Raw genomic sequence first — 26476 nt, 5'->3', positions numbered from 1 at the left:
TTGTGGCAAGAGGGACAATTGCAATTGCAGCTGTGAGTGGTGTTTGGTATTTCACAGCACTAACCACAGGGGCCCTGGGAAAACCATGTCTCCTCATGATGCCATTAGCTTGAGAAAGGAGGAGGGTACTTGCTGGGGCGTGGAGCACATGGGGGACAATCTGCTGGGTGTGGCACAGCCTGCACAGCAGGTGCAGCTCCTGCCAAAAGGAGTCTTGTATGACTGTCCTGGCCATAGAACTCTACTTTCTATTCAAACTCATGTTTCATGTTAGCCTTGGGATGATGAATCACTTTAAAGGCACCTTCACAGCCTGACTGCCATGGGACAGTTGAAGCAAATGCTGCCTTAAATGTTGGTGCTGGGCCTGATAGTTCCCAAGAGACACTCTCTAGAACAGGACAGCCTGGCTAAACTGCCTGTCCCTCCTTTCCTCAGCTTTGGAATAGGGTAAAACATTCAGATGTATCCATTGCCAAGCCTCACAGAAGAAACAGGCTGCATTGCTGGATATTCTGCAACTTCATCGCCCACAATGTGTTTTCCCTGCATTTGTTTCTTCCCAGAGGTCTGCAGATTTGGGGATCATGGGTGGAAAGAGCCTCAATCCCGCTGCAGCTCTGTGTACTGGGTGCCCTCTGATGGGTCAGCATGAGTTGTCTTTAATTTCTAAATCATTCATGAGTAATCTATTTCCTTAATCTTTCTCAGAGTAAATACTGTGAAAGGAGCTGAGTATCAGAGAGTGCAGGGAGACTGAATTCCTCCCTCTGCCTTGCAGGCAGTCCTTCTGTAGAATGCTAGCTTTGTGTTTACCTGAGGACAGAACCTTCTAGCGGTGTCTAAAGTTGCAGGGAGAAGCCAGGCCTCCTTCCCCCAGCAAGGACAGGGAGCAGGCTCTGGCCAAGGCCTGTGCTGCTGCTGCTCCTTCTCCCTGTGCCCCAGGGTTTGCTCTCTCCTTCCCAGAAGCTGCCACGCCCAGGTGCGGAAGTGTGGGGCCGAGCTCCTCCTGTCCCTGATGGAGAGAATTGGAGTCACAAAGCTGGCAGGCACAGCCAGGGCTGAGAGGCTGGCACACGTGGCAGGGAAGCTTGCTCAGGACTGTCACCAGGACACAAGGTAATGATCTTCATTTCACCTCCTAAAACAGGAAAAGCCTTTTGTGCCTGGCTATAAAGGTAAAACCCCACAAGAGTGGAAACTGAAGGAAATATGAAGTTCCCTCACTGTGTGAATAAGGGTCATAGAAGCATGGAATATGCTGAGTTGGAAGGGACCCATCAGGGTCATCCAGTCACACTCCTGGTCATATGCAGTGACCCCAAGAGTCACTGCATGTGCTTGAGAGCATTGTCCAAAGGCTTCTGGAGCTCTGTCAGCCTTGGTGCTGTGACCGCTGCTCTGGCTTGCCTGGGCAAATGACTGTACTGGGTAACCTGAGGTTGGCCAGCAGAAATGAGCATTGCCAACTTCCTGTGGCTTGAAGGATTCTTTACTGAGATCAAAAGAGCTCAGATGAGCCAGTCCAACAGTTTTGATTGTCTTTAGGTGCACAACACAAAGCCAAAGTGTTGGCTAATATTCATTACTGAAGGATCCCAAACATTTGTTTTTCATTAATTTAATACATTCCTATAAATATTTCAGGGGTCTTTAGCCAACATATTCAGTCTTTCTGAACTTGGTCTGCAGATTTCTAGAATGCTGTTATCTGTGGCTCAGTGACCTCCAAATTTCTTCTTGAAGAAAACTGTGGTTTCCCAGTGGCAAAATCAACCCAAACCACCAAAGTCCCCTTACTCTGATGATGAAATTCCCATTAATAGCTGCCAAGAACACCAGAGCAACTAGCTGCCCCTGTGCATGCATATAGTATCGAATAATCAATAGGATGCAGGAGGTGTTTTGTCCTGGCTTCCCTGCCAGTTAAAGAAAGGCAAATTATTGTGCAATGGCAGCAAGACACTGCTAATAGGCTCTGACAACAAAGCAGATGTGTTTTGCTTGTTCTCTGGGATCCTTTGATCCCACAGGAGCACACCCACAGTTTCAGAGTGAAATGGTATTTTTCTGTTGCCCCACATTCTCCTCTTGCCTCCTGTGTTCATCTGACAGCACTGTGCAGTGTCAAGTGGAGGCAAATCTCCTTCTTTGCTGAGTAGGTAATGCCTTCTTGTGCAAGGATTGCACATGATGAGTTTAAGGTATAAGCCTCTTCTGTTCACACTCTTCCTTTGTTTGTTCACTTTTCTTTCCTTTCCTCCCTCCCTCCCTCCCTTAGGCATTATGGACAGGAGATGGTGAAGATGTTGCTCAATCATCAAAAATTTAAAATGCTTTTGGAGCGATCTCTTTCCACCCATGACCTGGAAGATATTCTGACAAGAATGCAGAAGAAAGTAAGTGCTTGGCAGTAGAAATGGCTCCTTGGTGCAAGTATTGCCACTGCTAATATGAGATCAAACATCCCCAATCTGTCTTGATCTCATTCCTCTTCTACTGAATCATTTTTCTCCTGGGAATGAGATGTTAATCCTCAGCCTGTTCATCTGCAGACCACAAAGAAATTGATGTTATTAGGGAAAAAGTGGGGTTTGGAATATTTTCAATATCATTCACAAAGAAGAAAGGGAAAGAGAGCAAATGGGTTTACATTTAAGTGTAAGCCCCCACCATGCTCTCCCTCCTCTGCCCAGTAAAGCAATTAAGTGAGAATAGTGCTTCTGAAGAGAACAGAGTCTTTGCAAAAGATACTGGAAGTAGTAGTACTAAAAATTTCCAAATTTACAAAAGATGGCCAAGTCAATCCTAGTTACTACAGTTACAGTCTTTTGGGAATACTGCCCTGCTGTCAAGCTCTGTGGAACTGGAAAAATCTTGGTGAATTCAGCAGCATCCAGTGGAAACCCCTTTGTTTTTCTTTTTTTTTTGTGGGGGGGGGGGGCGGGGATTTTATTTTTTTTATCAACATTACAGAAGGGAGCATGCCTTTGTTCAGGCACAGGGAGAGTGAGTGTTGAACCAAATCCTTCCAACACAATGGGCCAACCCCCAGAGAGTCCAGATTTTTCTGTTGCTTCTGTTGTTTACGAACACTTGTTGCCTGCCAGTTTGCATTATTCCCATTTATGCTCAAGACTAATGAATTTGGGATTTTAGACTGCTGCTCAGTCTAGTAGCACCCATAGCCTGCCTTGGGCTATTGAAAGCAAAGAGTTGGCATCACTGAATCCCTGGGCTGTTTCTATCTGCAAGTTAGGAAATGTTTCCTAACTTGGTAGCAGTGATCCTGGTTCTAACTTGTGTTTTAAGCAGGGAATTTCCTATTTTATACTCTAAAGATTGATGGGGTTTCTCTATGTCTTTGTAGGGGATGGAAAACCAGAAGGCTGAACGCCCATCTGTCAAGGAGCTGGTGAAGAAGAGGAACGATGGCTCCAAGAAGCCCCAGGCCACATTGTCTTCTAGCAAACAGTACTGAGCACTTTATTCAGATGTGACAAAGCACATGACAAGCTGTACATGTCTCTTCCTCAGGAAAATCTTTCTGGCAGAGATGGCCAGTGACACAGATTGTTCTCTTTCCCTACAAATGCTCTATGATAAAAAAATGTCTACTTCTGCATTACACTGAACACAACTTCTTTGGAGGGGTTTTCACAACTGAGAGACAAAAAGACCCCATTGGTTGCAGCTCAGACGATCCAGTGCAGTGGCAAGGGCAGTGGTATGGAGGCTGTGACAGGGCCAAGTTTCTGCTGCCTGACTTGGGACAAGGAAATTCAACCAGGGCTTTTTTTTCATCTGAGTGGAGTCTTTTCCTGATGGGTGTTTTGATGAGAAGTCTCAGTCTAGAAGCAGGATGCCATTCCACAAAGATGCAGTTCTCATGCATGTGGTTTGGCCTGGCTGAATCATGGTTTTCTTACCCTGAAACAGGATCAAGTTTGAGTAGTAAGTAGCAATGCAATTCCTGATCAACTTCAGGCAACAGGTGTCTCAATGTGTACTTTTTGTCTTGATATTCCTGTCCTTCATCTGATTTGCTTGATGGAGACAGCATGTTTGGTTTCCTTTGTCCTGTGCTGCAATCAGCATTTAAGACAGGAATTTGGTCCTTGCTGTCTCTTCACGGCAGTTGCAGAGCTACTTGTACCTGTTCTCCTCTGATCACAGAGGGGATTTATTTAGCTCTGTCACGCTCAGCAGTGGCAGGAAAGTGACCACATGCCTCAGTAGCATAGCTAGCATCTTTCCATGCTCATGCAAGAGACAGGTTGATCCAGGAGAATTGTTCCCAGGGGGGTTGTTAAGCTGTGGATCTAGTCTCTAGGGAAGCAAATGAAATGTGAGCATAGTTCTGGGGTGTCTGGCTTCTGTTTTTATCTCTGTGACTGATTTTCTGAATCCTTCACATATGACCCTGTTCATCTGTTCAGATGCATCTGAGCTATTTTTGCAGATTGTCATGCCTGGTTGTAGAGACACTTCTCCAGAGTGATGAGTTTCCTTATTATGAGACAAAAACATCCCATATGAGGAGCCACTTAAACTTGGAAGTAGTGTGTCTCTTTCTCCACAAAGCAATGTGACCTGTGTGCCTTGGCAGCCATCTGAAGATAGATCAGATGCATCTTATCCTTGCTTTTTCTGAGTGAGCACTGGCGAGAATGTTCCTTGCAGATTGTCTCCCAAAATGATTGTCATGAGGTCCACGTTGTTTTTCAGAGCCTCATGACTTTCCAGCTTGAAATCACATCATTAGAAAAGCTACTGAAGATGTTTTGCTCACAATTTACTGAAGGTATTATCACCAACAGGTCCTCATTTGGTTTTATTTTCCAGGGTGAAATCTACCTCTGATGGATGCCTCCTACACCGTGCACAAGCCCAGGTCACGTTACCTCCGGTTGAGGAAGAAACAGAGCTGCTCCAGAAGCTTTACAATCTCCTGGAGGCCAAGGGGTTTCAGACGCGCATGGAAGGAGTGTCACTCCTCCAAGACCTGTGCAAAACCAGCCCCCAGCTCATCTCCACTAACATTGTCCAAGTATGTAGTGTATCTTCATTGCTCCTTTCCTTTAGCTCCTTTCCTAAGCCTGTAGCAGTAAAGTTAATTCAGTGTGTCTTGGCACTCCATCCTGGCTGTTTGGGACACGCTGGTCCCTCTTACCCAGGCAAATTTAATTCAGGTCCAGGCTTCAGGACAAGTTATTTCAGTCCAGCTGTATACGTCTGGCAGGAGCCTATTGATGCTGTTCATCAGATGATGACAGAATTTTCTGCTGGTGTGACTGCTGCTCTCTCCTACTCCCAGCTGGGTTAAGTGAAGGCAATCCAGCCACTGAAAGCATGGCAATTATTCTCTAGACCAAAAATGGGTTTACCTAGGGAAGAGAAGATCAGACTGGGATGGTTTAAACCCAGGGTTTTTTTAAGAATACTTCCATATACTCCATCTAGTCTTGCACAGGCACAACTCTGGCTCTCATTTCCATCCTTGTTCCTATTCCTCTTGGTAAAGACAGTGCTCACCCTTCTTGGGGGGTCTTTTTTTCTCCTTGGAAAAGGAGGAAAACAGCTAAGGACTCATCTCTGCCATCTCCTCCCAGTAGCTGCTTTTCCCCTTTCTCCAAGAAAAGGTGCCTGATGATGTGTCTGTCAAGGGACTGAACCTGCTCTAATGAGGGCTGTACAGCTCATTAAATTCCAGAAGTCTACCTGTTACTTAGAGAAATGATCTGCATCCTGGAAGAGTTGATCAGAGCCCTGCACTTCTCCAGATACTGCTGCTGAGACAAACAAAAGAAAACTTAGATCTCCTCCAGCCGTAGTTTTGGCAAAATCCTAATTGCCCTCAGTACTTGAGGCAACTGTGTAGAAAACCGGGCATTGTAAACATCTGCTTCCATACTTCTAAAGCAAAGGTAGTCTTTAGCATGAATAAATGGAATGGATTTAATGATTTACAGATGGAGTGAAATACCATAGGAACTATTCTGTCCCCAACCAAACCTCTTAAAAACAGAAGAAAATCTTTCTAGCAGCATGAGGTTGTGCCACCATTCCAGTGAGTGGCCCACAGGAAAAGAGTGAAATTGTGCAAGCAAGTGCTGACCTGACAGAAAGGATCACTCTCATCTTTTACATTGCTGACTGCTACATCCACTCTTCAAACAAGGACATGTGAATTCAGCTTTCTTGTTGTTTGTTCTCTTCACAGATTTTTGATTATTTTGTCCTGAGAATATCTGACAGCCACAAGAAAGTGAAGCAGAAGGCGCTGGACGTGCTGGCTGAAATCACAGGCGTCCTGAAAGACGCCTTGAACCCGGTGATCATTGGTTTGGTGGAAGGAATAACGAAGAACCTGAACTCCAAGGATCCCAGGGTTCGTGCCGCAGCTGTGAAAGCGCTGGAAGAATCCATTGCTCATTTAGGTAAGGCTGAGCCCTGGCATGGACTCTCCTCACCTGTGTCTCTGTCTCTCCGACACAAGAGAGTGCTGAGTGCCTTGATAGCTGCTGTTGTCTGTGGAAAGCTCCAGCTGGCATCCCCCAAAAGCTGTGCAGGTGCAGTCCTTATGCACCAGTCCCCCAACAGGCTTGAACGTGATCAGCATTTCCCAAAAGTCCCAGGAGCCCTTGGCTCTGTGCTGCCTGTCTGAAGAGCAAGTCCCAGACTACAGCTTTGCTACAGTTCAGAGATAAAGGGGGTTTGGAGTTTGCTTGGGCCCCGTTTGACTTCCCAAATGAATAGCTTTGCTCTTGGCATGAAGAGAGAGTGACCCATCAGAGCTCCTGCAGAGCAGCCACCGGGAATGCTCTACATGATAGGCATTAGCTGCCTATTTTCCCCTTTTCTTCTTTGTCTTCTATTTTCAAAGGGGAACTTAGGATTCGCCAAGTTCATTTCTTTATAACAAATAGGTATAAACCCAGCTGTCAATGGTGCCCTGTTCCACATGTTGTTTTGCATGGGGCAAGATGTCTACAGCAGTTAGCTACATAGGCAAAGGCTGCTCTCAATTCCTTTGCCACACAGATTTATGTCAGCTCTGAAAATGCCACACTGAGGAAATATGCCTGAAAATAGGAGTGTTGAAGAGGCAGGTGTTCAAGGGGAGTTGCCACTTTCTCCTCCTCAGCTGCTCTGTGAATTCAGGAACTGCCTGACTCGGTGCCTTTCTGTGTCCCAAGTATGGGGTTCTTCCTTTTTGCTCTGGGATGCAAAACCATTTCACTACTTACATGTGACTGAACTCTTGAGGTCCCTGATGGGAAATGTTTTAACATAGCTCCTGATACAGCAGACAACTTTGCATTTACAAATGTGAAAGGAGAGCTTTTCTTTTGCAATTTAAATCCCTGCCAAGCAGGCTGGAAGGAAAGAAGAAAAGGATTCAAAAACCAGCAGAAATGTACTTTATTTTATAGAATGGGGTTGCCCCTACCCTTTACCTCTGCACTGTCCTTTCTCCTATGGTCTCAGAAAAGTGAGCAGAAACATGTGTTTCACTTGTAGATAAGGTATCACTGCTGAAAGAGTTCAGCTACCAGTGGAATCAACTGAGTGGCCAAGCTCTGCTGGATGTCACGGAGTGTATCACAGGTATGGCCTCCCCTTCTAGGCCAAGAGGTCTTCCCAGGGAGTATTTACAGGCAATGCCTGTGAACAGACAGCAGAGTAGCTCCTCCAAACCAGGAGGTGCTGAGCTTGTCCCTCCTGCCCAGTGCCCAAGGCAGGTGTATTTGGCAGGTTTCCCTGGCTGCTGCAGAGCTGTGCAGCACCTGAGATGGGGGCAGAGCTCGGCCTCGGGGCTGAGCTCCCACTGGGGCATCTCAGAACCCAGCTCCAGGAAAGGGAGGGACTCAAAATACCCCAGCTGGCTCCTCTCTTGGAAGCTCAGGGACATCTGTCATCTTTTAGGGAAAATGGTGGCAAATGCTGTTTCAGGGGATCAGTTTGTTTTGTCCTCACAGAACTCTTGTTTTTCTCTTGGAAAGCTTTGAGGCTGAACTGTGCAGAGCCTGGGGTCACAGCTTAGGTCAAAACTCAACAGACGTATTAGAGGCAGGGATTTAGTGCAAGGCAGCCTTTGGGGGCAGAGGGGCAGAAGCAGAGTGCTGAGGCTCCCTGCCTGTGCTGTCAAAGTGGCACTGGACTGAGCATTTCAGGGTGTGCAAACAGTGTCTGCCTGTGTCAGCACTGTCCCAAATGTTACAAATGCAGCTGATAATTGATTCCTCAGAGGTGCTTGCTATGTCAGCAATAGCCAAGGAATGGGAAAATTATAATCCCAATATATAGTAGAACAGACTATTGATAGCCTTGCTTTAACTGGGGCTAAAGCCACTGCTAATTAGGCCAACATCTTTGAATGCAAGGTTTAATACACTTTGTGTCTTCATTGGGAATCTCAAAAGGGCATGTTCAGCAATTGGGAATGTCAAAGGCCCTTTAAAGAGCTTTGAAAAAAGTAGATCTCCAGCAACAGGGAATTTAGTTTTACAGATCTTTTGATCTCTTTTTCAAATAAAGGAATGAAACATAAATTAGGACTACTTTAGAAAAAGTAGATGTTCTCTCTGAGATTCAGTAGGAAGAGACAGCTGTTCCTTACCTTCAATAGTCACCAATGTCTTTAATTGCATTTAAACTCAAATGAATTCCCATGTTAAAATGGGTATCATAACCCTTTTCCTGCTTAGCACAATTGGGGTTTGGGTACTTTCAGGAGCTGTTTTAATATTGATGACTGCCAGTGGATTAAAAGCATAGAGAAAATGAAGTCTCTTCCACCACAGAATAATAAATGGCTACTAGATAACATTTTGCCTGATCAGAAAATAAGAATGGTCTCCAGAGCTTTTCAGGATTTGAGCTTTCAGCCAAATCTGCCATGCAAGGAGCCTGTTGGTAGTAAATTTTTGTCTGTGTTTGACATAGTTTGGTTCAGAAAATGAGCAGAGAGCAGTTTTCAGAGACAATATGAGAAAATACTTGTGTTTTGGATGAATTTCAGTCCCTTGTGTAGCATTTTGCTCTCTCTATGCCCCTAGTTCAGTGGACATTATAAGAAAAAATGCCATTAAGATTGGGAGGGGAAATGGCATTAAAATGTGGAGATGCTCAAATGCCATAGCAATGGGGTCTGGATAATTCTCTAAGGCACCCTGAGGTTTGAAACAGCTGCTTGTTGGAAGCCCCAGAAGCATTCTGCCAAAGACACCAGCTAGTCACTGATGTTTCCAATCCAACTGTCAAGCAGCAGCCATCTCTGGTGGGCTGGAGTTTTGAGGTGTGTTCTAATCCTGCCCTTTGCAGTGTGCCACTGAGCAAAGGGAAGAGCCAGATTAAACATATGGCACTTGACATCAAAGTTATGAAAATGGAATCATCCCTTTTATTGGAAATCCCTCCATTTCCTCTCTACGGTGCTTTTCCAAATCTTCAGTGTGGGTTTAGACAACTTCTTAATGGAAATAAAAAGCAACTGGACATTTCATTCATTGCTCATGCAGAAAGTGATTGTGCAATAATTTAGTAAAGGTACAAAGTCTGCCACAGGGACAAGGCTATGGTTGGAGAAATTAGTCCTGAGGGGTTGGTGGTTCTGTTTCCAGGATGATCAGCTGCTTTGCCCGTTTCTGGATCATGGGGCTCTGTGCTATTTTGCTGATCTTAGCCAGAAGGCTTCCAATTAGCAAAAGCAGAGGTAGATCCCTGTTTGCATTAAGGCTGGTGGTTGAGAAGCTGTGTCTCTCTCCCGGCAGTGCTTGTGGAGTGGGTTTATGCCAGGAGCCCTGAAGTGGTCCAGCACGACGCCCTGCCCGTGCTCTGGTCCTTCCTGGAGAACAAGGCGCTGCCGGTGCGAAGCGCCAATGTCCGCACTGTGGCCACCAAGCTTGCCTCTGCCCTCTACAAGGTGATGGGCACCAAGCTGAAGAGATGTGCTGCCAGCCAGCCTCCACATGTGCGGGAAAACCTCTCCAAAATGTTGGGCTGGTGAAGGCATGATGTTCTCCAGAGAGATGACAACGTGCTGAGTTGGACACCTCCAGATCTGCCTTGTTAGCTGTGCCAAAAGAGACCAAATGCTAAGGAAGGGTGTGCACCTGCCCTCTCTCTCCATCGCCCTTCCTAGTCATGGCATGGGGAGCCTGAAGCAACTCCAGACTGAGGACAAGGTGAAGGCTGATCATGGCTCAGCCTCACACAGAGGTGAGGGGGAGCTGGGCCAATCTCTGGTGGGAGGAAGGGTCTTGTGGCAGCCCAGCGAGCCTGTGCACATTGCCAGGGAACAGCTGTGCCCTGCATGTGCCCCTGCAATGAGCTGTGCTGCTGCCAGTGCCTGTGGAGCTGGAGGGCTGCTCAGCTGTGGGGCAGGGAGAGGAGCAGGAGCGTGCATGTGCAGCTGAGCCACTGCTGGAGAGCACAGGGCTCTGGGCTCCCTGCTGTCCCAGGGCAGCCCAGAGGCCAGGGTGCTCCTGTGGCATTCCTGTGGAAGTGGGTCAGGGTTTTCCCTTGGCCTGCCTCAAGTGCCTGCCAGCAGGAGCATGTTTCCCTGTGCAGCTCTTTAGAAGTTTGCAGGATGTCTGTCCCATGAAATATGGAGCTTTAGCTGCTTTAGGTTTGCATTGTGGCCCCTGTTAAACTTTGTGTCTCCATTTTGCAGATGTGACTGGTTACAGTCTTACTGAGAAGGTTCCTCTGGACAATTCCCATGGTGCCTTACCCACAAAGTCCTTGCCTGCTGTACAGAAGAGCTCTCTTTTCTCCAAGTTCAGGAAGAAGCTGCTGCCTGTATGAAGATTGTTTGAAGAATAGGATTTATATGTTAGGTTTTGTAGTAGATGTACATATGTTCTGATCCTTAGATGTAGTTTTGAATAAATGTGTTTTGATTGTACCTTTAAATCTTGATTACATATTTTTAATTGTATATATTTTATACTAATGATGAAAAAAAAGTAAATAAATAAATTAAATTTAAATAAACCGGGAGAAGAATGTGAGACCAGGTCCTGCTAGCCTAGAGATGGTGGGAGTGCAGCTCACTCAATGTGCCAGTGTCTCACCACATCCTTTCCTCCTCACTGGGCCTCTCCTCTTCCTCTTTGGCCATGTTTTCTTTGTGTCATTTGTGCTGCTCTTTGTTACTTGGCATTACGACAGGGCCACCTGTTGACTTATTTGGGGGACAATGGATCCACAAGATCCTGTATAGTCAAAAGCTTTCTACCTAGGTGTGTTCTGTGCTCAGAAAAGGCCAGAGAAAAGAAACAAAGAGAAGAGTGCCCAAACCCCAAAGCTTTGCTCCTTTGCAGTCTCACACAGATCTGGCTCACAGGTGTCTTCAATCACAATTTCATAGGTAAGAAGAATTCGTGTCTTTCACTGGGAAAAGATGCACTGATTTGGAAAAACTGTCTGTATGTATATTTACCCAGGACAGCAGCCCAGCTGTGTTGTTTTCACCTTGTTTGCAGAAGGATGAGTGCACTGGGAGGCCAATAACAAGTGACAAGGCTTCCTCAAATCTGTACCGCAGCCTGGGTGCCATTCAGCCCGAGCTAGGGGACAATTTGTTCATCATGGAACAGTGTTTGCCAATGAAATGAATTCCTGCACAGCTGGAAGAAGCAATTCTGGATGCAGCTCCAGCTGTTGCTGGGCTGCATGATCATTGACAATGCTGCCTTTCCAGAAATTATTCTGCAGTTTCCTTTCATAGGCATTTGAAGCTTTTGAACTTCACATTTCACTTTGCTTTGCCTTAGGGAAAAACACTTCTAGGCCCAGTGCAAAATGTAACCTTTTGCCAGCAAAGTTCTCATGGTTGCCACCTACTGATGTTACAGAAGAAACGGCATGGGAATGTGTTAATTAGGTCTTCTGAAAGAAAAATTATATGTCACCTGGCTGCATGTGTTTGCTTAGCTATGGGTCTAGTCCTGGCCTAGTAAAGCCCAGGCAGGGTGGCATGTTGGCGGGAAAACTAGCCCGTGAGCTTGTGGGGTTGCCATCACCAGCAGAGTGAATGTGGCCTTTGGGGATTTCTATGGAGACAAAATTAGGGACCTACTCAATGCCACAATATTCTTTTAGATCTTTCTATAATGTTCTAGAAAAGGCTGTGAAACTTCACATCTCCTTGCACAGCCACTGTTTGAATTGGGGCATTTTTGTCCCTCCTCAAAGTCATTGCTCTTGCACACCAGAAACATGAACATCCACCAACAGGAATGATGCACGGTCCTCCTGCTGCTGCTTCAGAGCACTGGGAAGTGCAGACCTGGGTATGACCACCATGAACACTCAATTAGCATTTCATGCTCCTTCAAGCTATCCAGATCTCAGGGCTTTTTGTTTCAAAGCAGCCACTGTACTGGCTCTAGGGAAGAACAGGAAATGGGAAGCAGCAACTGCCAGCCTTGCAAGGGTGTAGGGGAAAACCACAAGTGTCTGCATCAAAAGATGAATGGGAAGTGTGTAATTGCCAAAAGCCAAAGCCTCATTAGGATAGCAGGATCAGGTCTTTACTGCATGCTTGCATGAAGATCATTTGGGACCTCCTTTTTTGTATCTCATGCAGAAAAGGAGCTCTTAATAATACCATAGTACTTAAAAGCGCATTGGGATGTAGCTCTGTAGTGGTTCTCAATGAAGCAGTCTGCCTGCTTTGTCACTGCCAGCCCTGGTGAGCCTGCGAGGGATCCTAGTGTATCCCATGCCTGCTTTGCCTCCAAGCAAAGCTTGCGTTTCCTTCTTAGTGTAGAGTAAATAGAAGAGTAATAAAATGGACAATTAAACTGACCACTTTGGAGGATATGCTCATGCTTTCACATGTCAGTTCTGTACCTCATGCTCCCGAGGCCTGTTACTCATTATGGAATATTTTAATAAAAAACCTCAGTTCTCCTGTTGCATCTGAATAAAATTGCATAAAATCACAGAGAATTCTGCTGGCAGGAGCAAGACAAGAGCCTTCCAACACTCACTTGCAGCAGTCCTCGATTTTTGCAGCCCATTGTGAAAAGCTGCTGTAGACTGAGTGTTTGGAGTTGGTTTGGGCCTTTATGAAAGAGATGTGGAACAGAGTGCAGGGCTCTCCTAGCAGAAAACTGTTTGTCCAAGCCCAGGGACATGGTGCTGGCAGAAGCGGAGCAGCCCCGCTCCCAGCCCAAGAGTCTGTGAGCTGAGCCACGCCAGGGAGAAAAGGCACTGAGGGGCTCCAGCCCAGCAGCTTCACCTGCTGTGACTGTTCCATGGAGCTCTGCCACTGGCAGAAAGTCGATGCCAGACGAGCTAGCGAGCTTTCATCAGCTGCTAGAACTACTCCATGACAGCTCCTGTTCTTCCTAAGAGAGATCCCGGCTCCACCTTGTAACACGTGTCATAGGGGGATCTGTTTGTTAATAAACTGTTGGGGTTTTTTTCCACTTTCATCTATTAGTAATAATTTCCTATTCCTGGAAAGGGATTGTTGGAACGGTTTAGAGGAGACGACTTATTGCACAGTATCCTGTTTTAAGTTGTCTCAAACTCTGTGAGACAGATGGCTTCACATAGGAGCATCCCCAAGGCTGCTGAGGGAAAGGCAGAGAGGAAGACAAACTGAGTATTTCTCAGGGAAATTCCTTGACACCAAACCAACCTGAGTTGTCAAACAGTGGACCTGCCATTTTGAGACAGGGGGAAACCTTTCAGTGTGTTTGGTCCAGGCTGGGTTATGCTCAAGGCAAAGGAGTGTCAGTGCACTTGATTCCTTCTCTCCTCATTGTGGCCAGCACGCACAGAAGCCCAGAGCTCCTCCAGAAACCATCACAGCACTCAGTGAGAGAAAACTTGTGCCCAGTTCTCACCTAGAGCTGTGGTGCCCAGCATTCCACCGCACTGGAATGAGGAACTGTTCCAGCTCTTTTAGAAGGAGCTAAGGAAGTTTGGCCTTCAGATCAGCTCCTTCCTAGCTCTTGATTTGCTGCCCTGGGTAAGCTGCTGCTTGTGGCAGCACTTGTTTCACAGCTGACAGCCCTGCTCTGATGGTGAGCAGCCATTGCAGGAGCTTTTGCTGGTGACATTGAACATTTCAGATCTTCCTGAGGAAAGCTCAGGGCAGAACTTGTCAAAGGAGCATTGCCTGGGCCATGCTTTTAACATTATATCTTTCCTCCACTGGCATTCATGTCCAGGGGCCTGTGACCCCAAGTGGGCTGCTGCCTCCTAAAATCCCAAATGCCACAGGATGTCTCCCAGACCCAAGCTGCCAGCACCTCCAACTCGGGCTGCCCTGGCAGTGCCAAGTGCCTCTTGCAAAGTGACACCATGAAACTGGGGTGGTGAGTTTTGTTTCCAATGGAAAATGGCCTGCGTTCAGCCAAGGGGCCTGTGACCCCAACTAGTCTGCTGCCTCCTGAAATCCCAGACGGCGCAGGATGTCTCCCAGAGGCAACCTGGTACCACCTAAAGCTCAGGCTGCCCTGGCAGTGGGAAGCACCTCCTGGAAAGGACATCAGGAAACTGGCCTGGTCAGTTTTGTTGCCCATGAAAAACGGCTGGCGTTCGTGTCCAGGGACCTGCATCCAGCCCAGGGTCCTGTGGCCCCCCATGGCCTGCCACCTCCTAAAATTCCAAATTGAGTGGCATGGGGCCTGTGCTGCAACAACTCCCCTGGGCCCTGGAGTCTCAGACCTCAGGCAGGCACCGATGACCAACAGGGAAAGGCAGGCAACAGGATGCTTCTTGCTTTAGCAAAAGCCTCGATCCTTTATTGTGCCAGCGACCAAGACAAGAAACAAGGGGGTAGTCATGGGTTTTATATGACAGGCTAGGGGTGGCATTTAGGGTCAGGGTCCAATAGCAGAAGGAGCAGGGGACCGCAAATGGGTGGATCAAGGAGGACAACCAATGGAAAAAACTAAGGTGAGGACATTGCAGTAGAATTGAAACCAATGGGGGTACAGGAAAGGAAGAACATTCTGGAGCCATTCCTTCTTTGACAAGATGGAGTGGAATGCCTTTTTCCGGACTTCCAGGGACATGCCCCACAGGGTGGAGGGGTGGAATCTTCTTTAAATCACACCCCTCAACCCATGCTGTCTGTCTGGGTAGAATCCCTGCCACCTGGGGCGGGGGCACTACACAACTCCCCCTTTTTTATTTCTTTTAGAAACAGGAGAACAATCTTTAAGTTATGGCCCCAGAATACTCTTCAACTTAAATTCCTTCATACTTATGGAGTAACTTCTAGAGGCATTAGGACAACTCATAAAGGGATTCCCGGGGACATAAGAATGAACAGTGAAACACTATTAACAAGTAAATGACAATTATAGAACTGCTAATTTTAGCTAAACTTCAGACAATAAAGAATCTTAATGGAAAGATTAAACATGAAAGGGGTACATACAAGAAAATAATTTTGACATATGTAAAGATTGAAAGGTATAGGTAAGAAAATAAGTTTAACGTAATAATCAAAGTAACACTTAAGGAAAGTCTTTTCTTTCATTTCTTTGTTCTCAACTTAATGCCATTAATCTAAGTAAACTAGTCCTTTTTTCTCACTCTCACTGTCTCTCTTTTCTTTTTCCTTTTTTTCCTCTTTCTCTTCCCTTTAAGTCTTTCAAGTATTCTATACTATCACTCCTTGTCTTACAATCAGAACTCCCACGGCTGCTGGGCACTTTTTTTGTGCCACATCCCTTACTTCTCCTTCTGGCCAGCTGTGCTGTCAGGCTGTGATATTGAATTTTAAGGCAGCACAGGCACTGGCTTTCTCTCTCTCCTGGGGAGTAGGGGGTGGCTCAATGCTTTTCAGGGCTGTTCCACTTTTTCATCTTACAAGGCCTTCACCTCCCCTCCTTTGCCTGAAGCTCCGGCCTACTTCACCCAGCCGCAAGGCTTCGCCTCCCCCACCCAGCCCTGGCTGGGTAGGGAAGGTCTGACTTGCTTCACGGACTGGGACCAAGAAAGTTCTCTTAGGAGTTCTCTGCTCTTTTCACCCCTGGTGTTCTCAAAGGCACTCCATACCTTCAGTGGCCAAGCTAAGTGCCAATATTCAAATCTAAGCACTGATTGCTTTAATCACAGCTTCCCAAAAAAACTCACTTCCTTCTTACCCTATGACAGACACATACTTTTACAATATGATATTGTCTTTCTGCGGGGTTCCTTGCAGAAAGGACAATAGACAGGGTATAAAGAGTGCATTCTAAAAACTCGATTTTTCCAATTAATTAAAATAGAGGCATTTAAAGATTTAACATGAATAATGGGAGTTAGGATTGTTTCTGTCATATTAAATTCTTGTAACTTTAGTTGAGAACTATTTACATTTTTGTATATATTAAAATTGAAAGAGATAATAACAGTCTGTAAAAACTAAATCAACTTTAACCAACAAAATAATAATACTGGTATTGAATAGCTTACATCACTTCAATTAATACTATTAAATCAAGTTACTCCTTTTTAATGAAGACTGGGGAGCTGTAAAAGGTTAATCAAACAAACACATCTTCAAGGTGATCTAGAACTTGGTTAAACTTAAAATTATCTAAATACAACTGAAAATATATTTACCAGGAAGGAGGAATAAAAGGGGAAGTGTTATGATTTCTATAGAAAACTTGTACAGTTACATTAATTTGCTGTCTGGAGCAGGCTTGGTGATGATTTCTCCTCTGCTGGCGGCGCTTGGGAGCTCTAGGTGTCAAACTTTGTTGAATGCAGTTTGCCACAGCATGCTGGAGATGCCTGCCACTGCAATCCATGGCGGTGGTCACTGGCGCAGGCACAAATTCATTGAATATGAAGTTTCTTTGGGGAGTCCGGATGGCAATGGCTGCATTTAAAGGAGGCTCTCGACACTGGAACACATGTCCCAAACTGTCTGATGGATCAGCCTGGCTTTAGAGGGGCTGTATGGTGCTGGTGGAGGCAACTAAGGGGGAGACCCTCTCAGGAGAGGGAGTAGAAGCCCTGATGTTGTATGTTGGGTAACTGTAGCAAGTTGTCTGATGGTCCAGTCGGGGGGTTATGGGCGCCACCATTTTGGCGGAGTAAAAAAAAGAATGGTTTCCAGAGCGGGGTCTCTGGTTCCATCTTCCCTAGAAGAGGCGTGCCCTATGGTGGAACGGTCAGAGCCTCCAGAGGTGGTGCATTCGGGAGAAGAGGCAGAGCCAGAGGCGAGATCAGAGCCAGGAAGAGAAGGTGAAGAGCTGGAAAACAGTTTCAAGGTGGTGTGACCATTACCATCTTGAAAAGGAGGGTCTGGGATGGCATGGCCAACACTACTCCAGATCAGGGACTGAGGAGGGTATGGGAAAATCAGAGAGGGGCAGAATAAGGGGAGCTTCACAGAAGCTAGAAGGGGTTTTATGGGAGACATGGCCAAAGGCAGGAGGCCTCCATGTGCTGCATGATGGTGTAAGGTCTCCTGGATGGCAGAGGACATGGGCAGCAATTCAGGTGCCATAGTGAGTGTTCTTCACACAAACTAGGTCCCAAAAGTTGATGGTAAATATGGAGTCTTGCAGATGCACCAGGAAAAGTGTTGTAAAGCCACCAAACAATTCTTTTCAGATCCCATTTAGAAAACTCTGTCCCTTAAGAATCTAAAAATAAATTAAAATGTTTATAAATGACCTGTTCTTCCTTTGTAATTATTGTTCCCATCTTTATCTTTGTCCCTGTAAACCTTCCCCCACGCAACACTAGGACTGGGGGTTCCTGCAATCTTGGCCTGAAAGCTCTTGGGGATGAGACCTGGGTCTTCTTTATAAAATTGTCCTAGCTTGACAGCACTTTTAAAAAAAAGACTTACGGGGCTGTTGGTCTTGACCCGGTCTCTGCTGCCTCTGATGCTCAGCTCTTCTCCTTTCTTACCAAGGGGAGCGTGTCTGGTACCCTGGCAACCAATGATCATCAGGGCCTCAGGGCCCTTAGCATTGCTGCCTCACGTTGGGCACCACTTGTCGTGGCGGGTGGCTGTCTAGAGTACCTTCCCAAAGAAGTGTCTTGGAAAAGACTCCTCAGGAGCACAAGGCACGACTGCGCTCATGCAGGGTGATTTCTGCTCTTCTGAGATCCAGGCAACACAGAAAGAGAGATGGGGTCTTTGTGTGGGGTTCCAAGGAGAGCCTTCATTGAGCTTCTTCTTCGGGAAAGTCTGGGGACTAGGAGCCACTCAGGCAGGGAAAGCACAGCTTTATATAGGGTTCTTGAGGGGCGGGACAGTACACCAGGGCCAATGGGATGAGGGCACAGGGGTGGAGAGAGTGGGAAGGGCCAATGGGATACATTGAATCTGCATATCACAGCAAGGCATGCTGGAAGAAGCCTTTCTTCTCACCTTGACAAGAGTGGTTATTGCTTGAGGGGTTTTCCATCCAGGGGACAGTTGTAGACTTTTACCTGTTGGCCCACTGGCCTTCACAACTCCACTACCTTTATTCATTAAAAAGGCTTCTCCCATGGCTTTTTTACAACAGCGTAAAAACCATGAAAATGTAAGCAAAACAAAAAAAAATTACAATAAAAATCCACAAAATGTTTTTAACTACATGTCCTGAGTTGACTATATAATGCTTTTATCCCCAATCATCTTGTTCTGTTTATACCAAATAATAAGTTTTACACCTTTAAGACTCTCCCAGACAGTGAAGAGGGGAGGGAAGAAGCGCACAGTTTGTTTTCAGACTGCTCTCACTCCTCCACATTCCTGCTCCTGAACTGTGTTTTCTGCAGATGTACAAACAACCGGACAGAACTCCTTTTTCCTTTTTTTTTTTTTTTTTTACTTTTAGTTAGTTTTAGCTAGCTGAGGCAAAGAAGTTCCCTAGACTGTATTTTTTTTTCCTTTTTTCTTAGACCTGTTCAAGCCTACTCTAGACTGAACACCCAAAAGAACACCAACAGCTCCACCTGTGGCCCCCCTGGCCGGGCCTGGGCCACGGCATTTGCCTGGGCCACGGCATTTCCAGCACCAGAGAGACTGATCAGAGACTGAGTGAGCCGAGCTGCAACTCGGGGAGGGGACTGTTCTGAGTTTGCTTTTTTTTTTGGAGCAGTGAGAAGTTTTATTGTTTAATATTGTTTGGGTTCCATTGTTTAATAAACAGGTTTCTTTCCACTTTTTCTCCAAAGAAATATTTTCTCCCGAACCAGTTAGAAAAAAGAAAGGCAATTGAATCTGCTTTTGTAGAGAAGCCCCTTTAAGAGTTATCTCCCAAACTTGCCCTAAACCAAGACAAATACAGTTAGTGGCGCCCAACGTGCGGCTTGAGAAATTAGAAAAAAACCCTTTATTGATCGCAGGTTGGTTATGCTTGCTGTGTACTAAGTTAAAGTACCCAGTAGCCATGTTGTTTGAATTTGTAATGTCTCTTGGGGAGGCCTTTATGTGGCTCTGGTCTCTAGACCTTTTTGAGGTTTCAATACCTTTCTGGTCACTAAAATTATTGTCCCTATCATGTAGTTTTTCCAGTAAAAAGACACGGATTAGATTAGCTATTGTGCTGGCCTTGGTGATAATGCTTTATAGGGCATTTACAAAGATACTGGCGTCTGTTTATGATATGTGTGGTTTATGGTTTCTTTGTCCTACCCTGCATCCCAGTTCTAACAGTATGTTTTGAGAATTTATTAGTAATTACACCCAGCTAGTTAGAGGAGGAGCGGGGAATGAGGCTTTCCAGCCTTTCCTTTCCTTCTTCTCCTTTGAATCTGTTACGTCACTTTTGGAGAATGTTCAGTTTCCCCTGAATGTTAAAGACACCATCTTTCTGCTATTTAATCTGGTAAGCTTCCTCTATATGGTCTTCAGCTTCTCTAGAATGAGGGCTGAGATGTCTAGAAGGGCTGATGAGACCCCTGACCCAGAAGTAGACCCACATGTGGAGAATCCTGAGTGGGGTGGAGAATGGGAAAATATGGGCCAAATCCTGAAAGAATTCTCTGACCCTATAGTCTGGGACTTTCCCCATGAACAAATTCAGAACCCAGCTACGGTGAAGAAATATCTGAAAGAGAAATATCATAATGACCCTAAGGAGAAAAAGATCATTGCAGTGAGCTAAGCCCTAGCATATGCTTATCACACACTGCTAGATACTCTAGGGCAGCAGACAGAAGAAAGAGGGCAGAGAGATACATCAAGAGCTATCCCAGTCACTCAGGCTCCAGCCAACACCCCAGGCTCAAAGCCAGCAGTTAAACCAGACAATAAGCCTCAACCAATGGCTGTTGCTACTAGCACTAGAAGTGGGAAGTGCACAGACAAGACCGATCGACCAGTGGATGATGATGATGATGATGATGATGATGCAGGAGAAGGACCCTCAACATTTCCTGACATAAAATCAGGAGTCAAAGCAACTGGCACAAGATCAGAAGCCAATATTGAGTCCTTCTCCCTGAAGGACCTGCGTGGCCTAAGGAAGGATTACACCCGACCATCTGATGAATCCAGAATTAGCTGGTTAGTCTGTCTTTGGGATGCTGCAGCCGAGGCTACAATTCTGGATGGCACTGAAGCGAGGCATTTGGGATCCCTGTCACATGATCCTGTCATCGACCAAGGCATGATGAGGGGGGCTAACCCTCACAGCCTCTGGGCACGGGTCTTGGACAGTGTAGCGCAAAGATACCTGTGTGCCTATGATCTCTACATGCAGCAAACACAGTGGAAGACCACAGAACAAGGGATTCAATGCCTGAGAGAAATGGCAGTGGCTGAGATTATCTTCTCAGATGACATAACAACTAGGAATCCAGACTTGGTACCATGCACATCTGTGATGTGGCGAAAACTGGTACGACTTGGGCCACATGAATATGCTTCTGCTCTAGCTATCATGAAGTGGGATGACAGGGATGAGACCATGCTTAACATGGCAAAGAAGCTCCGAGCTTATGCAGATGCTGTACACGGCCCAACACATGCCAGAATCGCAGCAGTGGAAACACGTCTGCAGAGATTAGAGGATAAGATAGAGGAGAATCATAAGAAGCTCAGAGAGGAGATTAAAGAAGACCTTCTCCAAATCTCAGCAGTACAGATCAAAAGTTCTGGTACCCAACACAGACGTTCCCCAGATAGAGAGAGAAAGTACACCCCACCAGCTGAGCTGTGGTTTTTCCTGCGCGATTATAGAAAAAACTTGAGGCTGTGGGATGGAAAATCCACCGCTGCTCTGGCCCGAAAGGTGCATGAATTGAAAGAAGACAGAGCTCAGAGAAGAAGTTCCACCACAAGAAAAGCAACTCCAGTTGCCCATAGCCGAACTGCCAGGTATGATGATGATGATGACATATCTGATCCCCTTGAAGGAACCTCTAAGATATATGCCCAAGAAAAGAAAGATAACCAAGCTTAGAAGAGCCCTGCCTCTAACCAGGTAGAGGCTAAGGAAAATCGTGTTTTCTGGACAGTGTAGATTCGTTAGCCTAGCACATCAGAACCACAAGAGTATAAAGCTTTAGTCCACACTAGTGCACAGTGTACCTTAATTCCATCAAGACATGTAAGGACAGAATCCGTTTCTATCGCTGGTGTAACAGGGAGATCACAAGACTTCACTTTAGTAGAAGCTGATGTGAGCTTGACTAGAAATGAGTAGAAGAAACACCCTATTGTGACTGGCCCAGAAGCCCCATTTATTTTGGGCATAAATTATCTCCAAAGTAGGTATTTCAAAGACCCAAAAAGACTGAAGTAGGCATTTAAGATAGTAGCTGTAGTGACAGAGGGCGTCCAGCAATTGAATACCTTGCCTAGACTGTCTGAGAATCCATCTACAATAGAGCCTCTGAAGAGAAAAGAGCAACAGATACCAATTGCCACTTCCACAGTGCATCGTCGACAGTATAAAACCACTCAAGATGCTATGATTCCCATCCATAAGATGATCTGAAAGCTGGAGAGCCAAGGGGTAGTCAGCAAAACCCACTCACCCTTCAACAGCCCCATCTGGCCTGTGCGTAAATCTGAAGGAGAATGGAGACTGACGGTGGACTACCGTGCATTGAATGAAGTGACTCCACCACTGAGCGCTGCTGTGCCAGACATATTAGAGCTCCAGTATGAGCTTGAGTCCAAGGCAGCAAAGTGGTATGCCACTATTGATATTGCCAATGCATTTTTCTCCATTCCGCTGGCAGCAGAATGCAGGCCTCAGTTTGCCTTCACCTAGAGAAGTGTGCAGTACATTTAGAACGGCTGCCCCAGGGGTGGAAGCACAGTCCTACCATCTGCCATGGACTGATCCAGAGTACACTAGAAAAGGGTGAAGCTCCAGAACATCGGCAATATATTGATGACATCATTGTATGGGGGAAGACAGCAGCAGAAGTGTTTGAGAAAGGACAAAAAATCATCCAGATTCTCTTAAAAGCTGGCTTTGCCATCAAGAAGAGCAAAGTCAAGGGACCTGCTCAAGAAATCCAGTTTCTGGGAGTGAAGTGGCAAGACGGAGGGCGTCAGATTCCCACTGATGTCATCAACAAGATCACAGCAATGTCTCCACCATCCAACAAGAAGGAAACACAAGCTTTCCTAGGCGCCATTGGTTTTCGGAGAATGCACATTCCTGAGTACAGTCAGATTGTGAGCCCTCTCTATCTAGTCACCTGTAAGAAGAACACTTTCCACTGGGGCCCTGAACAGCAGCAAGCCTTCGTCCAGATTAAGCAGGAGATCGCTCATGCAGTAGCCCTTGGCCCAGTCAGGACAGGACCAGATGTGAAGAATGTGCTCTACTCTGCAGCCGGGAACCATGGTTTGTCCTGGAGCCTGTGGCAGAAGGTGCCTGGGGAGACTCGAGGCCAACCACTGGGATTTTGGAGTGGAAGCTACAGAGGGTCTGAAGCCAACTATACTCCAACAAAAAAAGAATTTTTAGCAGCCTATGAAGGAGTCCAAGCTGCCTCAGAGGTAATAAGCACTGAAGCACAACTCCTCCTGGCACCCCGACTACCAGTACTGGAGTGGATGCTCAAAGCAAAAGTTCCCTCTGCCCACCATACCACCAGTGCTACATGGAATAAGTAGATTGCTCTCATAACACAGTGTGCCCGTATTAAAAAGCTGAACAACCCTGGGATTCTGGAAATAATTACAAACTAGCCAGAAGGTAAAAACTTCAGTCTCACTGATGAAGAAGAACAAGAAGTGACACGTGCTGAAAAAGCTCCTCCATATAACCAACTGCCAGTGGAAGAAACACAATATCCTCTTTTTACTGATAGTTCCTGTCTCATGGTAAGAATGAATCAGAAGTAGAAAGCAGCCGTATGGAGCCCCACACAACAGGTTGCAGAGACAACTGAAAGAAAAAGTAGATCAGGCCAACTTGCTGAACTCAAAGCTGTTCAACTGGCCTTGGACATTGCTGAAAGAGAGAGGTGGCCAAAGCTCTACCTCTACACTAATTCATAGATAGTAGCCAATGCTCTGTGGGGATGGCTGGAGAGGTGGAAAGAGGCTAATTGGCAGCGTAGAGGAAAACCAATTTGGGCTGTTGAAGAGTGGAAAGACATCGCTACCAGGGTAGGGAGGCTACCTGTGAAGGTCCGCCATGTAGATGCCCATGTCCCCAAGAGTAGAGCCAATGAGGAGCACCAAAACAATGAGCAGGTAGACCAGGCTGCAAAGATAGGGGTGTCCAAGATAGACCTAGATTGGGAGCACAAGGGAGAGTTATTCCTAGCTTGATGGGCCCATGATGCCTCAGGTCATCAGGGTAGAGATGCCACCTATAAGTGGGCACGAGACCGAGGGGTGGATTTAACCATGGACAGTATTTCTCAGGTTATCCACGACTGTGAGACGTGTGCTGCCATCAAACAGGCCAAGAGGGTGAAGCCCCTATGGTATGGTGGGCGGTGGTCCAAGTACAAGTATGGGGAGGCCTGGCAGATTGACTACATCACACTGCCCCAGACACGCCAAGGCAAGCGCTACGTGCTCACAATGGTAGAAGCCACCACAGGGTGGTTGGAGACCTACCCTGTGCCTCATGCCCAGAACACCATCCTGTGTCTTGAAAAGCAAGTCCTGTGGAGACATGGTACCCCTGAGAGGATTGAGTCAGACAATGGGACTCATTTCAAGAACAGCCTTATCAGCACCTGGGCCAGAGAACATGGCATTGAGTGGGTGTACCATATCCCCTACCATGCACCAGCTTCGGGCAAAGTGGAAAGGTACAATGGGCTGCTAAAAAGCACCTTAAAAGCCTTAGGTAGGGGATCTTTCAAAAATTGGGAGCAGCATCTGGCAAAGGCCACCTGGTTAGTTAATACCCGAGGCTCTACTAACCGAGTGGGCCCTGCCCAATCTGAGCCTTTGCATAGAGTAGATGGAGACAAAGTCCCAGTGGTACATGTCAGGGGTTTGTTAGGGAAGACAGTTTGGATCAATCCTGCCTCGAGTACAGACAAACCCATTTGCGGGGTTGTTTTTGCTCAGGGACCAGGTTGCACATGGTGGATAATGCAAAAAGATGGAAGAACACGATGTGTACCTCAGGGAGATCTGATTGTTGGGTGAGAACCATGTATAAATATCACTGTTTGATGAATGTTGCCACCATTGTCTGTGTATAGCTGTATATTAGATGTATAATGTATGTGTGTGTAGAGTTAGAATATATATATTAGTTTTAGTAGTAAGGTGACGATATGGGGATAAGGGGTGGAATGTCCTGGGTTGACTATATGATACTTTTATCCCCAATCATCTTGTTCTGTTTATACTGAATAATAAGTTTTACACCTTTAAGACTCTCTTCCAGACAGTGAGGAGGGGAGGGAAGAAGCGCGCAGTTTGTTTTCAGACTGCTCTCACTCCTCCACATTCCTGCTCCTGGACTGTGTTGTCTGCGGATGGACAGACAGCCGGACAGACCTCCTTTTTTCCTTTTTCTTGCTTTTAGTTAGTTTTAGCTAGCTGAGGCAAAGAAGTTCCCTGGACTGTGATTTTTTCCTTTTTTCTTGGACCTGTTCAAGCCTGCTCTGCACTGAACACCCAGAAGAGCACCGGCAGCTCCACCTGTGGCCCCCTGGCCGGGCCTGGGCAGCAGCATTTCCAGCACCAGAGAGACTGATCAAAGACTGAGTGAGCCAAGCTGCAACCCGGGGAGGGGACTGTTCTGAGTTTGCTTTCCTTGGATCAGTGAGAAGTTTTATTGTTTAATATTGTTTGGTTTCTATTGTTTAATAAACAGGTTTCTTTCCACTTTTCTCCAAGGAGATATTTTCTCCCGAACCGGTTGGAGGGGGGAGGGGCAATTGAATCTGCTTTTGTAGAGAAGCCCCTTTGGGGGTTATCTCCCAAACTTGCCCGAAACCAGGACACTGCATCAAATATATCAACACATTTTGAGCAGAGGAGCAAGAGGATGCTCCTCTCCACAAATCCAGCCTGGGGACCAGGTATACATCAAATCCCCTGGGGGAAAGCCTCTTATCCCAAAATGGAAAGGACTCTATTTAGTACTTTTAATCACTTATACAGCCTTTAAAGCTTGAAGTGTTAACCTCTTGCCTACACTGTTCCAGAATTAAAAGACTTCTGCAAAAGGCAAGAGGAGTACACAAGTGGACCTCAGAAAGAACAGAAGAAACCAAGATGCGCTTCACACCGTCATCATCTTCCCGATATTTCTGATCAGAATCCAAGCCACAGTAGGTGACTGTCACTACCATCATGATCTCCTTGGCCTGCGAGATCCTGCTAGATGGAACATTCAAAAATATTTGGGACCTAATTGGCTAAAAGGGAATAATAAGGTAAAAACACTTTATGCTATTTTAAGGATTAATGACCAAGCAGTTGAAGATTGAGGAAAACCTGACTCCATGCCAGCCTTTCTTGTCCCACCTGAAAGCAGGACCTCTATGGCGTGTGAATTTGAAACTCACAAACCTCTTTTAGTTGTGATTATTACTGTGACCATGCACATCCGTGACCTTTCTAACAAGCAGCGTGTGAATCCATTTTAATGTGATTCCTATCAGGATTTTGCGCTATGCAAATTAAAATGGGAGACTATAACCTAGCACAAGATAGTTCCCTTCTTCTGCAGGGCACAGGTGGGGTGGGAGGACCATCATCACACAGAGATACAGGAATTGAGCCCGCCAGGAATGCGACCAACACATATTGTTTCCAGCAGGCAGTTCTTGTGCCACTAGAATAATAAATTGTCCTGTTGGTATGCTTAGTACGTGGAACAGGGCTCACAGAGCATCTGCTTTTGAGAACTGAATTTCATTCTTGGCATATTCCAGGCCATCAGAAATAGTCACCAATCCAGTTGGAGGGGAAGCCGGGAGCACAATCATCCTGTTAGGGTATATCATGCCCAATGTCATGACCGCGTGATGGCAACCCAGATATGAATGGACTCCTGACAGCACAACTACATCCTCTTATGGGCTGAGGTACTCAGAATACTCAGCCATTTGT

At 46.2% G+C, this 26476-nt stretch overlaps 2 protein-coding genes across 2 annotated transcripts in view; both read left to right on the top strand.

Annotated features, from left to right (window-relative positions):
- Positions 1-26476, top strand: part of LOC135288460 (maestro heat-like repeat-containing protein family member 6) — a 135074-nt gene that overhangs the window by 72498 nt on the left and 36100 nt on the right. The window lies entirely within an intron of this gene.
- LOC135288428 (TOG array regulator of axonemal microtubules protein 2-like) lies at positions 149-11018 on the top strand. Its single transcript, XM_064401822.1, has 8 exons — positions 149-216; positions 967-1119; positions 2282-2399; positions 3371-3474; positions 4846-5050; positions 6224-6440; positions 7525-10224; positions 10679-11018. The coding sequence occupies exons 1-7, from the start codon at positions 149-151 to the stop codon at positions 8010-8012; spliced, it is 1353 nt and encodes a 450-aa protein (XP_064257892.1). The 3' UTR covers positions 8013-10224; positions 10679-11018.

Source organism: Passer domesticus, chromosome 33 (genome assembly GCF_036417665.1).
Source record: "Passer domesticus isolate bPasDom1 chromosome 33, bPasDom1.hap1, whole genome shotgun sequence".
NCBI lineage: Eukaryota > Metazoa > Chordata > Aves > Passeriformes > Passeridae > Passer > Passer domesticus.
The sequence above is the reverse complement of the archived record's forward strand: the minus strand, read 5'-3'. Positions and strand labels throughout refer to the sequence as shown.